The sequence below is a fragment of the Grammomys surdaster genome, unplaced genomic scaffold (genome assembly GCF_004785775.1).
Source record: "Grammomys surdaster isolate TR1022 unplaced genomic scaffold, NIH_TR_1.0 66, whole genome shotgun sequence".
In the NCBI taxonomy this organism is placed as follows: Eukaryota; Metazoa; Chordata; class Mammalia; order Rodentia; family Muridae; genus Grammomys; species Grammomys surdaster.
Window position 1 is genome coordinate 7,100,322 of NW_021604568.1, and position 19,420 is coordinate 7,119,741.

The following is a 19,420-nucleotide window of genomic DNA, read 5'->3' on the forward strand; positions in this document are numbered from 1 at the left end:
GGCCTGGCCCCTTCAGGTCCCACCTCAGTCTGCCCAACTCTCTATGTGGTCAGCTGGCCTGGCCCCTTCTCCACTGGCTCATGCTGATATTCACATATACCCTTAGTGCCCCTCAGGTCACTGTCCTGGCTGTCTCCCACCCTGGCATTCCTGGACCCTGACCTGCCTATGCCTGGCTCAGTTCAGATGTCACCTCTGCATAGGCCTTTCTTGGCCAACAAATCTCAGACATCCTGGGCCACCTCACTTACAGTTCTTTTTCTTTCTGGTTCTTGTCACTATTGGAAATTTCTCATTTGTTTGCTTTCGAGACCACCGTCACACCCACATTGAAAGAGAAACTTCCTGTCAACATTAGCCTGGTGTCGTCTTCTCAACTAAATAAGTGCCTATAGCTGGTCCCGGCATACAGCAGGTGCTTGATACCTACTGTGTGATACCTGTGTCAGGAAAGGAATGAATGAACACAGCCGAGCTTAGAGCAGTGTGCTCACGGCGGGCCTTCAGAGCCGCTGGCCCCAGATTACAGAGTGGGAACTGCGATTACAAGAGAAGACCCAGTGCTTCCTAGAAAGATGGAAGTGTGATTCAGGCCTGTAATCCTGTTGATGGCTTTTATACCCCAGTGTTCCCAGAAGACACTGTCCTATCCTCATCACAGAAGTCTGTCTTTCTCCTGCCATTTCAGGTTACCAGCAGGGTCCAGAAACTTCCTAGGCCCTCACCCTCTGATGTTGCATCCCTGCCCGAGCTCAGTCATTGCTTGCCACGGTTTCCAGAACTTTTGGGGAAAGCTTTCTTAAACTAGTGCCTAGTGGAGATGAAGGGAAACACCTAGAACTGAGCAAGAGGGTCAGCACTCCTCAGGCTAGCTAAAACCTGGCCCTCCCCCCTGCTTCCTTTGGTGCTGAACAAACACCGGATCTGTTGCACAGGGCTCCGGGGTTAGGGAGAGGAAAGCCAGTGTCTCTGGTCCACTCCTGCACTGCGGCTCCACACTGCCAGTTCACGGAGGAACTGGTATGTAAACTGTAAAGCCAGCACAAAAGAAGCAAGCTCACCTGCTGTCTAAAAATACCATCCTGTGCACCAAAGGGATCAGTGTGCAGCCTTCAGGGTGGCAGCCCCTATCTTGATTATAGTTATGGGGTCACTTTGTGGCCCAAGTCATCTTATAGCTCCGTACACCAGGAGGTACAAGGGGCCTTGGCAGGGCCGGCTCAGTTCTCGGGACCACAGGGCTTTCTAGGTCAGAGGTAAAGTGAGCCAGCACAGAGGCACAGACAGCTCGTAAGTAGAAGGTGACCCTAGCATCACCTTGGCAGACTAAGTACAGCTCTTTCTGCTCCACTGCCTGGCTTCTGAGGTCCCTAGGCCCTGGTCACAGTTGTTTGCTTTTTACATCAGTGGCTATATACACTCCACTCTGCAGTGACCGTTTCCTCCCCGGGAGGCTCCTTGGGCCAGCAAACTCAGGATATACAGGAAATGGACTCCAATCCCAGGACGGGCAACAGGAGATGGATTTTCCACAATAGTCTTTTAAAACAAGGAAGAGGGGTCCATGTAAACAGCAGGCTGCACCAAGAGGCTGCTGACTCAACCATGATCTGTTGAGGACCCAAAAAGCACTTCTGCCTGCCCCTCCAAGCAGGTCTGGATACACAACCACTGCCCCTGGCTCTCTGGTACTGCCACAGGTAGAGGCCTCCTAAACAGGCAGCAGACTTTTTGTTCTGGATTATCTTTCCAGGGACAACAGCCTGTGTGTCTGCCTGTCCCCCCTTCCCTCTCCCCCCCTTTCCCTCTCCTCCTTTCTCTTTTTCTCCCCCCTCCATGGTGGAAAAACAGGTTTGCTTTCTGCCTGTAATAAAAAATGATAGCCCCCCCTAATGTCTAGGCTCCCTTCCTAGATTGCAACCCATGGCATGTGCCGATGTCCCCAAACTTATCATGTCACCTTACAAGGAGTGAGAACAGACTAAATATGCCCCCGCCACTCCCACTGGGATGTAATAAAGTCTGATATCTCTGATTCAAGAATGTTATATTTTATATGGTTAGCCATGAAATCAATTAAGATAAACTGGCTCACAAATAGGGTGCAGATCAGATACCCAGTGTGGGATTGTTTGTTTTTGTATTTGGTTTTGTTTTTTTGAGACCATGTCATAGGTAGCCCAGGCTGCTCTTGATCTCACTTCATAGCCCCAGGTTGGCCTTGAACTCTTGATCTCCTTGCCTCTGCCTCACAAGTGCTGGGACAGGCTTGCAACATCACACCTTGACCCATTCACAGTTCTTTATAATGCTGTTCCTCTCACTAAAGCCTGAGGTCAAGGTGACCTAAGGTGACCCAAGGAGACCTTTCTAGTCTCCCAGCTCCAGGTCTGTCCAGTTTTGAGCAACCCAGAGGCCACAGTTTCTATTGATAATAATTAATAATAACAATAAATTACATTATCATTACTACTAGTAGTATCTCAGTACATGATCCACACTGGCCTTGAAACTCACCACGTAGCTCGTGCTAAGCTTGAACTAACTATCCTTCTCGGCCTTAGCCTCCCTCATCAGTGCTGGGTTAATATACCAGCACCGCCTCAATTAAAGATATTTCTTTTAGAGGCACTTCATTTTGTAACAATGTATCGCATACTTTTTTTGTTTGTTTGTTTTCTTTTTTCAAGACTGGGTTTCTCTGTGTAGCCCTGGCTGTCCTGGAACTCACTTTGTAGACCAGGCTAGCCTTAAACTCAGAGATCCACCTGCTTCTGCCTCCCAAGTGCTGTGATTAAAGGCATGTGCCACCACTGTCTGGCTCACTGTATGGCTTCTTTTTAATAAAACGTGTAGCACATGCCTTTATTTTCCATCACTGGGGAGGCAGACACAGGAGGATCTCTGTGAGTTCGGAGCCAGCTTGGTCTACACAGTGAATTCCAGGGCAATAATCAGGACTATGTAGAGGGACTCTGTCTCAAAAAAAAAAACAAAACAAAACAAACAAAATAAAACTAAAAACTCATTGAGGGCAACTGAAATGGTGGCATTTATCCTAAAGAATTTGTTAATCTTCCCACAGCTCTCCGCTGCAAACAGGAATACTGAGGGCTTGCCTGTGGAGTAGCTTCTCACAGGCAACTGTCCTCACCGGCCGGCTGACATGCTAGCTCAGTAGCATCTCCATATGCTTAATACGAAAGTCAGTTGCTCAGGGCAAGAGGCAAGTTACCTTAAGATGCTAGTGGCAATTTTCTGCTTTTTTGTTTGTTTGTTTTTCGAGACAGGGTTTCTCTGTGTAGCCCTGGCTGTCCTGGAACTCACTCTGTAGACCAGGCTGGCCTCGAGCTCAGAAATCCACCTGCCTTTGCCTCTGCCTTTGCCTCTGCCTCCCAAGTGCTGGGATTAAAGGCGTGTACCACCACCGCCCGGCTGTTTTCTGCTTTTGATAACATACTCTAGTTAATTATTTAAGATGTTCCAGGGCTGGAGGAGGAGGTGCTCGGTGGTTCAGAGCACACACTACTCTTTGCAGAGTTCAGCACCCGAGCTGGGCCCCTCATGACCGCCTCTGATTCTAGTTCCAGGGGAATCTGAAGGTACTGCATGCATACGCACAGACTGATACTCAGACACACACAGGCACATAATTTTAAAGAAAATAAACTGTGGGGAAACAACTTGGTGGTGGCAAATGACTGACCTGTCCCTCCTTTCAGTGGAGCAAAGCCACCCACTCTGCAGTCACTGGTGGAGCTGCCGGAGAGGGAGTACCGTGGTTGGTATTTTTGCAACATTTCATGAGTATGTAATTATTTCAAAATTAAAAGTTAAAGTCAGGTAAGATGCTGTATTCCTATAATCCCAGGCTGGGGAGGCAAAGGCAAGAAGGGTAAGAGTTCAAAGGTCATCTTCAGCTACACGGCAAGCTCAGACTAGCACAGGCTCCGGCAGACCTAGCCTGACTGGTTTTGTTTTATTAACTTGACACTAGTTATCTGAGCAGAAGAAACCACGGTTGAGAAACTGCCTCCATAAGACTGGCCTTTATTTAGGCAACTCTACGGGACGTTTCAATTTGTTACTAATGAAGGGGAGAAGGTCAATTGTTCCCCTGGGCAGGTGGTCCTGGGGCAGGCTGAGCAACTCCTGGAGAAGAAGCCAGTAAGCAGTGTTTCTCTGTGGGCTCTGTTTCAGTTCCTGCTTTGAGGTTCCCATCCTGTGTGGATTCCTGTCCTGACTTCCTCAGTGATGGGACAGTTACCTGCGAGTCATAAGCTAAAACAAACTCTTTGCTCCCCAAGTTGCTTTTGGTCACAGTGTCTTATCATAGCAATAGAAACCCTAAGACCCTATCTCACTCAGAAACAAGGGAGAAAAGAGTATTTTTAAAAGACGGTCACTAGCCAGTCCTGTTGGGTTCATAGCTGAAGGACTCTGATTCCCTAAGAGTTCTGAACGTGTAATGATGTAAAATGAAAAACACTATAGAGTTCAATCACACACAAAAAACAATTACTTAGTGCCAATGACCTCAGCCACTTAAGGCAAGATCCAGGTCACCTGACCCCAAACAGGGTATTCCCAAAGCTTGAGTGGCAGTGACAGCTGAGGGAGGGACCGAGGACACTTGTGCTGGTCTTGGGCCTAACTAGGCAGGTACAGAGGCAGCAGGGGAAGGCAGAGCCTCGCTGAGGCTGGCTGTGAGAGTCCTCCTTAGCCAGAGGAAGACTTCATCAGAGGGATGAAATCTACCTTGTGGGGCGGAAAGGTGAGGACTTCTCTCTTTTTAAATACGTGTGTGTGTGTGTGTGTGTGTGTGTGTGTGTGTGTGTGTGTGTGTCTCTGTATGTGTCTGCCTGTGTGTGTCTGTGTACATGTATGTCTCTCTGTGTATCTGTCTGTTTGTGTCTCTGTGTGTGTGTCTCTGTGTATGTGTCTGCCTATGTGTCTGTGTATGTGTGCGCGTGCGTGCCTGTCTGTGTGTGTATGTCTCTCTGTGTGTCTGTGTGTCTCTCTCTTTGTGTGTCTCTCTCTGTGTCTGTGTATGTCTGAGTGTCTGTGTCTGCCTGTGAGTGTGCGTGTCTCCGGGTGCATGTGTGTGTGTGTCTTTCTGTCTGTCTCTCTCTCCCTCCCCCTGTGTGTGTCTGTGTGTGTTGGGAGCCAACTCTGAGCAGATACTCAACATGTATGTCTCTCTTTCTCTTTGTGTCTGTGTCTGTGTGTATATGCCTCTGTGTGTGTCTGTGTGTGTATGTCTCTGTGTGTCTCTGTGTGCATGTATATTTGTCTCTTTTTTCTCTCTCTCCCCCTCCCCGTGTGTGTGTGTGTGTGTGCGTGTGTATTCTTTCCTTCTACCATGTTGGTCCCAGGGATTGAACTCATTTGGTGGCAGGTGCCACTGAACCATCTGGTAGCCCCAGAGTTGATTTTCCTCTAACCCGTGGATTAAAGCCCCTCAGTGACCTGGAGGAAGGAATGAGGAGAGGCCAGCACAGGTCCAGGCATATAGTAGTAGTTTGGTAAGCTGTGTGTAAATAAGGAAAGCGATTAACAAGTCTTAACACAGCACATGCCACGTGCTCAGCCCAACAACAGACACATGGATGAAGACAGAGAAGACAGGGCCTTGGCTCAAAGAGAGCCAGAGATCGGCCAAGAGACCGGCATGTCTCCCTCCCTCTCTCAGAACAGGGCTTGGAGACACAGCCTGGGGGAGTCAGTTCACCCTCATACCCACTTCTCAGGATGCTCAAGCTTTTGAACAATACCCTGCCCTTTCTTGGCCTGAGCTGTGCATATTTCTCCCTGGGACACCTCCTGGAGAGCTGCCCCTCTCCAGGGCTAGTGGGCTTCACACCTTCTAGTTCCTTTCATGGGCTCTTCATTCCCAGAATCCAAAAAACAGGTTTTAGCCCAGGTGAAAACAACTTGGGGAGCCGTAAGGGCAGCGCACCTAAAACTTTTATACAGGATTTAATTGATAATCAAATATCAGTAATTGGCCAAACCCTGTCTCTACCACCTCACTGACTCTATTTCATAGACCTCCCTCCCCTAAACCCTATCTATCCCTGACCCCAGTGCCACTATATAATGCCCTGCCTGTCCTTTCAGAGGCACTGGGTACCATCATGGGTCAGTGTCTCTAGGATGACATAGAAACACTGGATTCCTTACCACCTTGCAAACCCACGGGCTGGCCTGAACACAAGGTGTGCCAGACCTGCCTATACAAATCCCCAGCTTATGTCCAGATCCCAAGATGCATTGCTCCTGTGCTCCTGTGCAGGAGGATTTCCTACCATTTGCCTGGCAGATGAGTGAACATGCAAGCAGGCCTCAGGTTCTTTGAGTTCCTCTGCTTTTTCAGTTGCTGATACCAACCAGAGCCTTCAAGTCCCCAGACATGAGCCTGCGGTCAGGTGGGCCGGAAGGAAATAGCTGGACTGGTGCTTGGAATATGTTCCAAACCCTTCCTGGGGAGCAGAAATGCTTGGTGTGCCCTGGCACCTCTGGGCTAGAAATGAGCTCCTGTAGAGGTAAAGTATGCCCCTTGCTCCTCCCTGGAGTTTTCCTTACCATGAAATTCCAGGCGAGACAAAAGGCTGCCAGAGCCGTCCTAGCGGCTGTCTGAAATGCATGGAGTGTGCGCACTCTTATGGTTTTGTTAAGCCTCTGCAGCTAGGAGAAAGTCAGCAGGTGGCCTCAGACACCATCTCAAAAGGTAAGGTGTCACAAGTGACACAAGACCTACTCTTAAGGTGACGGGTGACTCGAGGCAGTGGGAAATTCACAAAAAAGAGAGCATCCCCGAGTCACCTGCAGTTGAATCCATGTCTCAAGCTGAAACAGGTATTCAGCTACTAACCAGGCCTTTCCCAATGCCCTCTGCCCAGGGGGAGCCCCTGGGACCCGAGGGTGCACTGGTGCAAGAAACCTTAGGCCTTCTGATGAGACAGCTGAGAATGAAGGGTCTACGGCAGCTTCCAGCAAGCTGGAGAGAGACAGGCACAGGACTAGGAACCCTGGTGTCTATTCCAGAGGCTAGCCCAGTCTAAAGCCCTAGAGACAACTGAGTAGGCAAAGGCCAGGAGCTCAAGGTACAAAGCCACTGAAGGGAGGACTCAGAGGGAGCACGGCTAAGAAAAGGGAGAGTTTCCTTTGGGGTTTTAGTCAATCCCCAGTTCTCTTAACAATACTCCCTACTATGCGCGGTCATATTTATATGGAGGTTGTAAGGAATCTTGTGTTTGATTTTTCTGGTGGGGTGGCTCAGGGAGGTAGCAGCACCTGTTTCCAAGACTGAGTTCACTACCTGGGAAGAACATACTAGAAGGAGACAGTCAGTTCATGTTTTCTTCTGACCCCACATGTACATCATGACATGCACCTACCCCCTCACAGAAAATTAACAATATATTTCTTTGAAGATTAATTTTATTTTGAATTATGTGCACAGAATGGAGGTATCTGCATAACAGGTGAGTGCAGAGGCCAGAGGTTTTGGATCCCCTAGAGCTGGAGTTATTGATCTGCTCCACATAAGTTCTGAGAACTGAACTTGGGTCCCCTGCAAGACCATCTCTCTAACCCCTACTCCTTCTAAAAACTGTTTTATTATGTATTTTTTGAGAGACAGGTTCTTACTATGTAGCCCTGGCTGGCCTGTTACTCATAAAGATCTGCCTGTCTCTGTGTCCCAATTTTTTTTTTTTTTTTTTTGCTGGGACAAAAGGAGTGTGCCACCACGCCTGGCTGCACCCCTCCCTTTTTCTTTAAAAGAGCTACCTTCTCTGGGTATTAACTATGCAAATGTGCCTCACGTGTGACCCTCATCCCTCCTCTAGTTCTTCAAAAGGAAGAGGAAGTCAATCAGGGCTCAGTTGAGCGGCAGCTATTGACTTCCCCCAGCATGAGGGACAAAGGAGTCGTCCCTCATGTCATTCACTGGAAGTGGGGTCTCGTCCTTGTAGTCCCAGCACTTAGAAGGATGAGGGGAGTTCAAGGCTAGCCTGAGCTACATAGTGAATTAGAGTCTAACCTAGGATTCAAAGTGAGAGCCTATCGCAAACAAGGACCACCAAAAGATCAGACAAAAGAGTCCTACTGGTGTTGGCTAACTTGGTTGTTAGTCCTTACACAAATCTCCCAGCATGCCCTAGCTTCCAGTTCCTCATCAGTAAAATGGAGGCAATAGCTTCAAGTCACAATGAATTATTTATGTGACTGTGTGGTGGGAAAGCCTGGTCAAATGCAGGACATGGTAGTAATAAGGACTAACGTTTATTGGACCTTTGCTAGTGGACAGCCACAGTTCTGAGCACCTGGGCTGCACTAATCCAGTCTTCCTTTTCCTATAGCCTCATGGGGTAGATGCTGTTATCACCCCATTTTCTGGATGAGTAAACTGAGGCACAAAGATACTACAGCTGGTAATTGACAGAGCTTAAGTTTCCAAGGGTCAATGCAGGCAATCTGAGACATGGAACTGAGTCAGTGGTACCCAAGCCATGCCCTCCAGCCCCACACCAAGTCTCAGGCCCCTTCCTTGGGCTTCTGCTAATTTCTGCAGCTCACAGGTTCTTGCTCTCTGAGTTTCTTGTGGGGTCACCCTTGGTATCACACAGCGACACAACAGAGAAGGTCACATCCTAATCTGAGTCTTTTTTTTTTTTTTTTTTGAGACAGGATTTCTCTGTGTAGCCCTGGCTGTCCTGGAACTCACTCTGCAGACCAGGCTGGCCTCGAACTCACAGAGATCCATCTGTGTCTTCCTCCCAAGTGCTGGGATTAAAGGTGTGAGCCACCACTGCCTGGCTTTAAGTCATTCTGATGGTAGAAATGCTCATGTCTCTCACTATTTCAAGGGTTCCTTGGGTGAAAAAAAATCTTTCAAGTAGCTGGGATACCCTCGCCCTAGCCCCTCAGCCCGGTGTAGACAGCTCCCTTCCTGAGCATGGCTGATGGGATGACAAACTCTTTCTTTGTAGAGACAGGGTGGAAGAAGCCCTCCGTCCCCCGTTCTTCCTGAGCAAACAGGCAGCTTCAGGTCCCCATGTGATACCGATGAGCTCATGCTCCTCTGGACATCCCCCTGGATGGCCAGGCCCTAGGTGGGTGCAGCATCCAGACTGTTAGAAGAATCTAAGGTTGTTGCAGACCCTAAATGCCCTGGACACCGTGCAAAGTCACTATCTAGTCTTGCAACTCAGAGGCCAACGGTGGAGACACTGTGCTCTGCCTCCAGTGGAGGAAGCAGGATGAGACACGTGTGCTCGACGGCTAGTTCTTGTCTTGTCCAAACTGTAGGATCTGGCTACTCCTCCCGGGAGCTGGTTCCTGCTCTGCAAGTATAGCACAAGTCTTTTTCTGACTTTGAGGGTCGGGTAGGAACACCCTCTAGAGGGGAGCCACTCTCCATGTAAGGTACCTGTTTTCAATCAACAGTAGGTACTGACCACAGGCCACTAATATCTAACTGGCAACTCATCCAGGAGGCTGGCCTGTGAGGGTTCAGGGCCAGCACTAACCTAGTAGGAAGATCACTGTGAAGAGAACTGTCCTGAGAACCAGCTGAATCTATTGGCTTGAGGTCCCAGAAAGCCAGGGCCAGTGTCCTCCTCATGGTTCGGGGCAGAGCCCTGAGGTCGTGCTTCAGTCCTGTCACTTTCATGAGTACTTAGCTAACCTCTCTGGATCCTACCAGCTTCACCCCTCGTGATAAAGGATAACGCAGCTCTCAGTAGCAACAGCTCTCCGAAATAAAAAGCCTGCTCTAATTCTATTACAGGCCTCGACTCAACCATAGACATCCCAGTAACGGCAGGTCACGGCATAGCAGAGACATTTCTCTAAAATACACATGATTGATTGCATGAAACGGGTTCCACATGGTGCTGCAGTGACTGGCTGGACTGAGCTCGGTTCAAATCCTGTCTCTGCTACCTCACAGGGGTGCTACAGAAGTATGCCACCGTAGCACAAGGCCTGTGGGAGATCAAGAATCAGGGAATATGCTCAATTTAAGGGTGCAGGGGGGCAGTTGTTCTTGTGATTAGTAATCCTTTCCCAGGTGAATGTAAGTCTCCCTGTGATTCTGGGTTGGTTGGTTAGTTTATGATACTTTTTAACTTTAAAAAATTATATATACGGCCGGGGAGTGGTGGCGCACGCCTTTAATCCTAGCACTTGGGAGGCAGAGACAGGCGGATTTCTGAGTTCGAGGCCAGCCTGGTCTACAGAGTGAGTTCCAGGACAGCCAGTACTATACAGAGAAACCCTGTCTCGAAAAACCAAAAAGAAAAAAAAAATTATATATACATTATATACATATTGTAGTAATATAAAATATATTTTAAATAACACACCACCCCACACACATACACACACGTGCACACACCAGACAGTGGTGACGCATGCCTTTAATCCCAGCACTTGGGAGGCAGAAGCAGGTGGATCTCTGAATTTGAGGCCAGTCTGGTCTACAGAGTGAGTTCCAGGATAGCCAGAGCTACACAGAGAAACCCTATCTCAAAAATATTTTTTTATGTGCATGAGTAGATTGTTTGCATGGATATCTGTGTACCACATGCCTGCTTCAAGCCCAAGGATACTGGAAGAGGGTGTTGGATGTCTTGGGAGGGGACGGGGCATCTAAAACAGATGGTTGTGAGCTGTCCTGTGGGTGCTGAGAATTGAACCTGAGCCCTCTGGAAGACCACTCAGTGCTGTTAACCATTTGAGGAGTTTCGAGTAGCCCAGTCTGGAACTCACTATGTTCCTGAGGAAGATCTTAAACTACTATTTCATTTTTACTGTATGTGCATGGGGGTGGGGTGGGGTTGCATGTGGAAGTCGGAGTACAACTCGGAGAAGCTGGCTCTCTCCTTCCACCATGCAGGTCCTGGGAATCAAATTCAGGCTGTCAGGCTTGGTGTCAAGTATCTTTACCAAAGTCATCTCGATGACCCCAAGCTCAGCTTTGGAGTTTTGTTTTGCTAGGGAATGGCTCTGTAGCTCAGGGTAGCCTCCAAATCTTCATCCTCCTGTCTCTGCCTGCCTTTTGAGTCCTGGGATTATACACACATCCTATCCTCTCAGACAGAGCCTTTTACGAAGACAACAAGTTCAAGAGCCTCAGAAACTCCTCAGAAAGTATAAACTACGGGCTGGCAAAGATGATTCTGGAGAGGCCAGAGAAGACAGATAGAGGACAGTGGCCTTCAAAACTGAGGTTTGCAAACCCTTTGTGGGAGTGGTTAACACATGCCAAAGGCAGCCTCCTCTGGGCTTGGTGGGGGAGGCTTGTCCCAGTCACCCCCAGCCCTCCACGGGGCCACCTGAGCTTACCTGGAAGGAAAGGAATAATCCTTTGTTTAGGATCCTTCTGACCACCTTCAATAGGAAACTTATCCAGAAGCTGCATCTGGGAAGACAGACAGACAGACAGACAGGCTTGAGAACACTAAACAGCATCAGCACCCCACCAGTGTGCTCACACGGATGATAAAATCCCTCATTTCACAGCCCATTAACAAACCACATGGAGCTTGAGAGGGAGAAGGCCAGAGCTCTCCACGCATCAAAGAGGCTGTCTGAACCATCTCAGCAAGGGGGAGGGGTCTGGAGACACAGGGGAGGGAGGCTGGGCCAGGCACCAACAGGCCTGTAGGCCAGACTGGGGTTTCCAGATGCTCCTTTGGGCCCAGTTCCTTCCTACTTCATCTGTCTGTTGGGTGGATAGTACTTCAGCCACCTGCACATCTCTAACCTTCCTGGACCAGGAATGGAGGAAAGCCCCACCTGGTATGTGAGACAGACCACCCACCTTCCAGAACTGCTCTGAAAACCCAGGAGCAGATGTTATTTTAACCACAGACCTTAATCTATTGCATGGTCCTCATGGCTTGGAACCCCTTTTCTCTGCTTCTTTCTTCCCACCCTGAGCTCACTACTGTTTTTCCAGGGACGAGCCCTCTGGAATGGTTTCCAGGACCCTGCAGGAACAGCTGTTTCTTCCTTTGCTATTCTGGGCTGACGTTCTGTGTGAACTGGAAGAACACAGGGAAGTAGAACAGACAAGGCCTGGGTCCCTCCCTGTGTGCAGTTGATGCTGAGGGGCTAAAGTCAGGACGTCAGCTGTGTATCCCAGCTGTGACCTGGAGCAGGGCAAGGAGCCTTCCTCGGGCACCTCCTTGGCAGAATGAGCATCTGTCACACGTTCCTAACGTCCATTCATTCCTCCCAAGTCTGCAGATACTGGACTAAGGGACATTAGAGAAAACAGTCTTTGCCCTCAGGGCATTTACAATCTGGTGCAGGAAGACAAACAATAAACAAATTGTCATTAGTCAGCGAAGGTAAATGTTATAAAGAAGGAAGACAGTTGAAATATCTAAGGAAGAGGTGGATCTTTTGTTTGGGGTGCTGAGGAAGACGTTACTAAGCCACAGGCAAAGACCTCTAGGAGGTAAGGAAGCAGAGCACGATGGGTAAGAAATATTCCAGAAAGGGAACTGGAAGGGCAAACCACTGGTAAAGGCCAGTGCGGCTGGCATGAGACGTGGCAAAGGGACAGGCATTAAGATGTGCAAGGCAGGACAGGCTGAGCGGAGGCAGTGAAGACTCAGGTGCCTCCCGAGCACTAAAGGGTTTTATGAAGAGGAATGGAGTGGCCGATCGCTCTTTGGGAAGAGGGCTCAGCTAGAGTGTAGTGAATGAGCCACGGGGTAGAAGTAGCTGGGGCAAGGTGTCAGCATTGAAAGTAACGGAAAGAGGTCCTGCGCGGGACTGTGCATGCGTCTGTGTGCGCATGCGTTCGTGTCTGTGTGCACATGCGCGGGCGTGCTTGTGTTAATGACGATCCATTCATCTATCACCTTTAACACATGGTTTTAGGACTGTCTCTTTCATAATCATTACTTAATCCCCATGGAGCATTTAGACCTCACATAAGAAGAGTTAGGTGGATTCCACTCAAAACAAGATTGTACCATAGTCAACTTTCACTTCCCCAAATAGATATTTAGCCAAAGCTGGCTCATGAGTTTTAATGTTCTAACTTCAACTCCCGAACATTTAATAATCCCTTGTTGCTACCTTTAAATACAACTGTCTCGGGTATGGCATTATAAACCTGTACTTGGGGGTTCTGGGATACATTTAGGAGTGGACGCTGCAGGCTCGAACCCTTGATTTCTGCACCCCTCTTCTACTTCTGTACATTTCATTTCTGTACCACGGGAGTCATTCTTGCTCAGTGCAGAGAAACTAGAATTACGAGAGCAGCTGTGTGGGGCTCTGTGGTGAAGGACGCTAGATGCGGCAGTGCACACTTCCAATCTCAGCACTCTGGAGGCCAAGACCCGAGGGTTGAGAATTCAAGGCCAGTCTTGCTGTGTAACAAGACTGTGTCTCAGGAAAATACAAATAAAGAAACAAAAGTTGTTTAAAAAAATTTAAAGGAGAAACAGCCGCTAATATTGGGGGTCAGCGTGCATCTGTTCTAAGCACGCTTCTATGCGTGTAACTAAGATGACCTCATTGATCCTCCTGTTCCACACGTTGAACACTTTTTCCATACAGATGAATACTTCCATATTAGCATTTTTGCCCATGCTAAGCAAGTACTTTACCACTGGGCTACATGCCCGGTTCTTATGTCAATATCAACATTCCCGTTTTGTTTTTAAAGATTTGTTTATGTATATGAGTACACTGTCGCTGTTTTCAGAAACACCAGAAGAGAGCATCAGATCCCATTACCAGATGATTGTGAGCATCTGGGTTGCTGGGAATTGAACTTAGGACCTCTGCAAGAGCAGTCAGAGCTCTTAACCACTGAGCCATTTCTCTAGCCCCCAACATTCTGTTGGTCTCACTATGTAGCTCAGGCTATCCACCCAGCCAAGTGCTACAATTACCTATGTATATAGTATGTGCCACCATGCCTGACCATACTGTCTTTTAAAACTCTGACAGAGAACTCCAGTGTCTGAATGGCCTATAGCTCATTCACCCATCTCCCTGTTGCTGTATGAATGGCCTACAATTCATTCGCCCATCTCCCTGTTGCTGTATGAATGGCTTACAGCTCATTCACCCATCTCCCTGCTGCTGTATGAATGGCCTACAGCTCATTCACCCATCTCCCTGCTGCTGTATGCTGTTTCTGACCTCTCAGTGCTACATACAGCGTTACCACAAACATCTCTGTACCACATGTCTTGCAATGCTTCCTTTAATAACAACGTATTCTTTTCAATTTTATCCTATGCATATTTATAAATGATTCCTCCCCCCCAAAAAAAAAAATATTGAGGATAGATAATACCATGCATAGACCAGGCCTGGGGCCTCCAGGTAATGGCTCCATAAGGTGTCTGGGGCAGAGCATTGAGCCAGAGGCCTCAGAGCTCCTGGACCTAGAGTTACAGTTGCTTTCGGGAGTACAACACAAACTTAGGCCCTCTGTAAGAATAGCAAGTGAGCCTAACCACTGAGCTACCTTTCCAGCCCCCCAATATAACTAGTTTAAAAACTAACTTCACTGGCTTCGATTGCTTTTATTGGCTATGTGTCTCCTGTACTTCTGTTGAACAGCTCTGGTCCAGGGCACAGGATTCTCAAAAGCCTAAACTGGAGCTGGGGAGGTGGCTCCGGGTAAAGAACTCCACAGCTGCTGAGGAGAAGGCTTCTGGGTGTAGAGGACTCAGTCTTACAGTGAGAGTCACATCCCTGTTGCCTTCCCAGCTGAAGTGCAATCTAAATTTCCACAGTGGGTTTATGTGCCTCCTGGCTGCACGGTCATCTGATAGCCTGGTGAGAGTGGGGCAGACTTGAGGTTTCCTCTAGATGGCTTCTAGGGGGTGAGGGTACCTTGCAGGGGCCCCTGGCTTTCTCTTCCTATATAGCAAGCAGCTCTTCCTCTTGGTATACCTCTGGCTTAGTCCAGTACCCACTCCAAGATGAGACCGTCTGCTGAGTTCTGGGTCTGCAGGTCTTCCCCAAAGCTGTGAGCCTCCAGCAGGCTCATTCCACACTGGTAGCCCTCAGGTGTAGAGCCCAGGCACCTGTCACCTAATCCACCTCAGCTAAGTTAGCAGAACCTTGGAGTGAGCCCTCCCGGTCACTGAGTCACAACTGCCATGAACACAAAGCCTAGATAACAAGTCAGGGATGTTTTCTCTGTCTGCCTAAGTCAAAAGCCCTGGCCCTGAGTCCAGGGCATGCCAAAGAAAAGAAGCCTAATGGAGCTAAGCCAGCAGCATGCGACACCCACAGTGTACAGTCTCACAGGGCAGCAGTTAAAGGTCTAGCCTAAGATGGCTGGATGGTGGGTAGTAGGTCCATTTCTACTGGATAGCCAAGCTGCAGTGTCTGATGTGTCAGGCCAGATTCCATGGAGAAAAGCATCCTGAGGGTCTGTCTCCCAGACAGACCGGGCCAGGCTTTCATGAGGAGGAAGCCTAAGTGCATGGACAGGGAGAAGAGTTTCATCCAGCATGGAGTTCTGCTGTGACTACCTTTTCGGGCAAGTAGATTCCCCCGTCTCCCAAATGGCCCTGAGTCAGACCGGAAGAAAAGCAGGTCGTTCTTGGAGAGAGAAGCTCCTGTCTGACACAGCCTTTGCAACCACACCATAACCTCTTCAGCCAGAGCTGTTTACTTAAGGGGTGGGTCATGAGAGAGATACAGGACAGCTTGGTTGCAGAGCTGGCTCAGCCGGAGAAAGCTGATTCGACAGCTCCCCTTGGGCAGGGCTCTGCAGCAATAAACACTGGGGAGAGAGGAGGTGGGTCCCACCTAACTGGGGCACACTGGTAACCTAAGAGGCCCAACAGCTCGCCTGCTGGGAGGGAGGAGTTCCCAGTGACTTTAATGTTAAACTCCAGTGTTTTTGCCCTTAATCCTTTAGCCAGACCCTCTCCTGTCTAGGGAACAAGAAGACCATTGCTGGGAGCTACTGAGCTCCTTGACCCACAAATTTCAATACAAAAAAGAGCAAGGAAAGCTCACGGTTCGTTCAATCACACTGTGGTCCTGGCAGCTCCAGTGTCAGACGCTGGGGTCTACAGGAAGCACAAGCTAGAGGCTCCCCGCACTCAGGAGCCTGGCCAGCCTCAGCCACATACCAAGGCACTATCTCCAAAAACCCCAAACCAAATTAAATCAGACAATGGTAAGTGCAGCTTTCCTTACCCTGTACTTATCCCAGTCTCTGTTGTTCCTGGATGCCCCAGCCTGAAGAGCCCTCTAGGACGGTCTCAGGCAAGAGTCATCAACTCCTTTCTTTCAATCCTGATAGCATTTATATTTGTTTACCCTAGTTGACTAATTGACACAGCCCTTTGTGATTTATATCTCCCCCCAAACACACACACCCCTCTTTGAGACAGACAGGATTTATGGAGGTCAATCTGGTCTGGAACCTACTATGTACTTGAGGCTGACCTTGAACTTCCGATCTCCCTATCTCCACCTGCTGGGATTACAAGCATGCACAACCACTCCCCCCCACCTTTTATTTTGTGGTACTTGGGATCTGGGCATGTGAGAGATTTTCTACCAATTAACTGAGCTACAGCACACCCACCCACACCCACCCCGTGGTTCGCTCTTGTTTATTTAAGTCCTGAAGAGGGAATACTCTTTGGCCCTGAACAGTTCGGCATCCTTGTCGCCCCACTGATGTTATATAGACAGTAGACGGGAGGGACTGGGTGCCTCTAAAGTGATTACCCACAAACCCTCTCATCTGGGAGACAAGGGAGCTCAGCAGATGTCTCTGCTCTAATTGGATCTGACATCAAATGTCAACGCACATTTCAGGGTGCGTTATCCCATGACCTCAGAGCAGTTTGCTGAGAAGTCTCTTTCTAAATTAGCCCAAGTTCTTGTCAAAAATCAACTAACTCAAGTCTATTTCAGGACTCGTGCTTTTCCATGGCCCGATATCATCCTCTCTTGACTTCTGTAGAATTTTTGATAAGTCTTAAAATAAGTCTCTCTTCTTCAAAATTAGTCATTTTAGATCCTTTGCCATTAAAAAAAAAATTAGGCTGATTAATCTCAATAAAACAGTGGTTCCTAACCTTCCTAAGGCTGAGACCCTTTAACACAGTTCCTCATGTCGTGGTGACCCCCAACCACAAAATTATTTCCATTGCTACTTCATAACTGTAATTTTGCTACCGTTATGAATTGTAATGTCAATGTCTGTGTTTTCTGATGGGTCTTAGGCCACCCCTGTGACTGAGGGGTCGAGACCCACAGGTTGAGAACCACTGTCATAAAAATTAAAGCTCCTGAGGTCAGGGAGGGGGAATGTATAGAATTCACACACCATTCCAGGGGAAATTTTTTTTCTTTTTTTTTGGTAAGACATGGTATCACTATCTGGGGCCCAGGCCAGCCTTGAACTCACTCTGTAGATCAGGCTAGCCTGGAACTCAGAGATCAACTTGCCTCTTCCCTCCAAGTGCTGGGACTAAAGGCATGCCACCACATGCCTAGACTCCATTCTTTAATTTGTGCAGCATGTATTATCAATGAAGGTTTTACACAGTTTTCATTTCCACTTGTCATTGCATACACAAGGTGGGGGGGGAGACGAAGAGGGAGAAGGAGATTGTTGAGAGGCATTAAACTCTAGGAGAATCTGGTGGTACAGACTGCAATACTAGCTACTTGGGAGGCTGAAGTAGAAGGATGTAAAGTTCAGGCAAGAACTGTGCTACTCTGTGAGTTCAAGGCCAGGCTGGAGATTCAGTCTCAAAACAAAGTATAAAAAGGAAGAACGTGCCTATCGCGTGCGAGGCCCTGGGTTCAGTCTCCAGCACAGGCTTCTTTAAAAGGCTGGGAAAGAAGAAATGAAATTGTTGATGTTCACAACCAATATGAAGTTATACACAGACTCAGAGATGTCTCAAGAGACGCACACTTTTGGACCTATGTCTGGGTTCTCACTGAAAGACAACTTAATCCCTGGACGGGATAAGCCATGAAACCCTTGAAGAGAAAATAAGAAAAAGACCCAGAGAAGACAATGTGATGGACGCCCGACATCCCTGAACTATGCAGTTCGCAAAGGTTCAAGGGTAAATCTTGTGCTTAGTATGTCTTCATCAATACAGTAAAAATGAAGAGAGGAAGAGGGAGGGAAGGATAGGGAGAAGAGGGGTAGGGAAGGATGGGAAAGAAGGGAGAGGGGAGGGGGAGGGGAGGATGAGGGAGGAAGGGGAGGGAAGGAGGAAGTAAGATCTCAACACTGACTAGAATGAGAACCAGGCAGAACAGGGGCACGGGGCAGAAGAACCAAGCAAGTGGAGTGGAGGGCACTTCTGCTAACACTGCCTCTCCCTGAGGTGCTGGCCCCCAGCCCTCAGCCCCCATTCTCTGTGATGCATACACAAAGGAGAGCAGACACGTGTAACCTGGGCTCCAGAAACACACTGGCTAACCAGGTGACCCTCTACAGTCCAAGCAAAGGGGCAAGATGCTGCAACTCACAAAAGACTGGAGAAGAGGGCTGTGCTGGGTGCTCTGTAGGGTACAAAGGGGCAGCTTCAAGTGGGGCTGTCGTACAGAGTCCCCCGATGCTAAGGCCGAGGATGGTAAGGTGGGTGTCTTGGATATAAGTTCTCCTGTCAACATTACTACAGCACTTCATGCAGCTGGCCTAATACTCATGCAAACATTTAGGAAGCCAGGGAAAGAGGAAGGAAGCAGAGGGATCCTTCCACCCTGGAAAGGATGACTTGGTTGTTGGGTCACAGGCCCATAACATGCTAAAGCCAAAATGTAGGGTACTAGAACATTCCCCAGGGCCGAGAGGGGCCCACTCTAGCTTCTAAAGTCTGCAACAGCAGTCTTCCTTGAGCATGTTCTGGAAAGCGTGCTTCTGCCGCTGCACCAGATCCCCTGCCTTTATCACAGCCATCCACACACTGCATCAGCAGGATCCAGAGTGTGAATCACAGCCCAGGCTGAGACAGGACGCCCACACAGGGCTGGCAGCTTTAGGTGAGAGTCACGTTGTTTACGTACAGTAAGAGCTGGGGAAGGGACAAGCTCAGCCGCTGGGTGGTCAAAGCAGACTTGCCAGAAAAAGACCATGGAGCTAGGCCCTGAAGGACCACAGCTGGAGACAACAGAAAGACTGCAGCCCCGAGGGAGGAACAGGTGGGAAAGGTTTGCTCACGTGAGGCTCAGCACAGCTACAGGAGGCAGTCAGAGTGGATGGAGCAGCCTTGTCCGTGAGTGCCACAAAATGCCACCATGTGTTAGGTAAAGTGGTGAGATCTGGGCTGGAGGCTCTGGGTCATTATTCCAGGGACTAGGGGTAGACAGAGGCCCGTATGCACCTCCACAGTGGGCATGCTGACACACAGTGGGCATGCTGACACACAGTGGG

The 19,420-nt window shown here is 48.8% G+C and overlaps 1 protein-coding gene across 3 annotated transcripts in view; it reads right to left on the reverse strand.

Annotated features, from left to right (window-relative positions):
• The window catches only part of Sh3pxd2a (SH3 and PX domains 2A), a 200,814-nt gene that overhangs the window by 121,570 nt on the left and 59,824 nt on the right, over positions 1–19,420 (reverse strand). For all 3 annotated transcript variants that reach the window (XM_028772972.1, XM_028772977.1, XM_028772963.1), the window contains exon 3: positions 11,356–11,431. In XM_028772972.1, the coding sequence (XP_028628805.1) occupies positions 11,356–11,431 (76 nt within the window). The remainder of the gene's footprint in view (positions 1–11,355; positions 11,432–19,420) is intronic.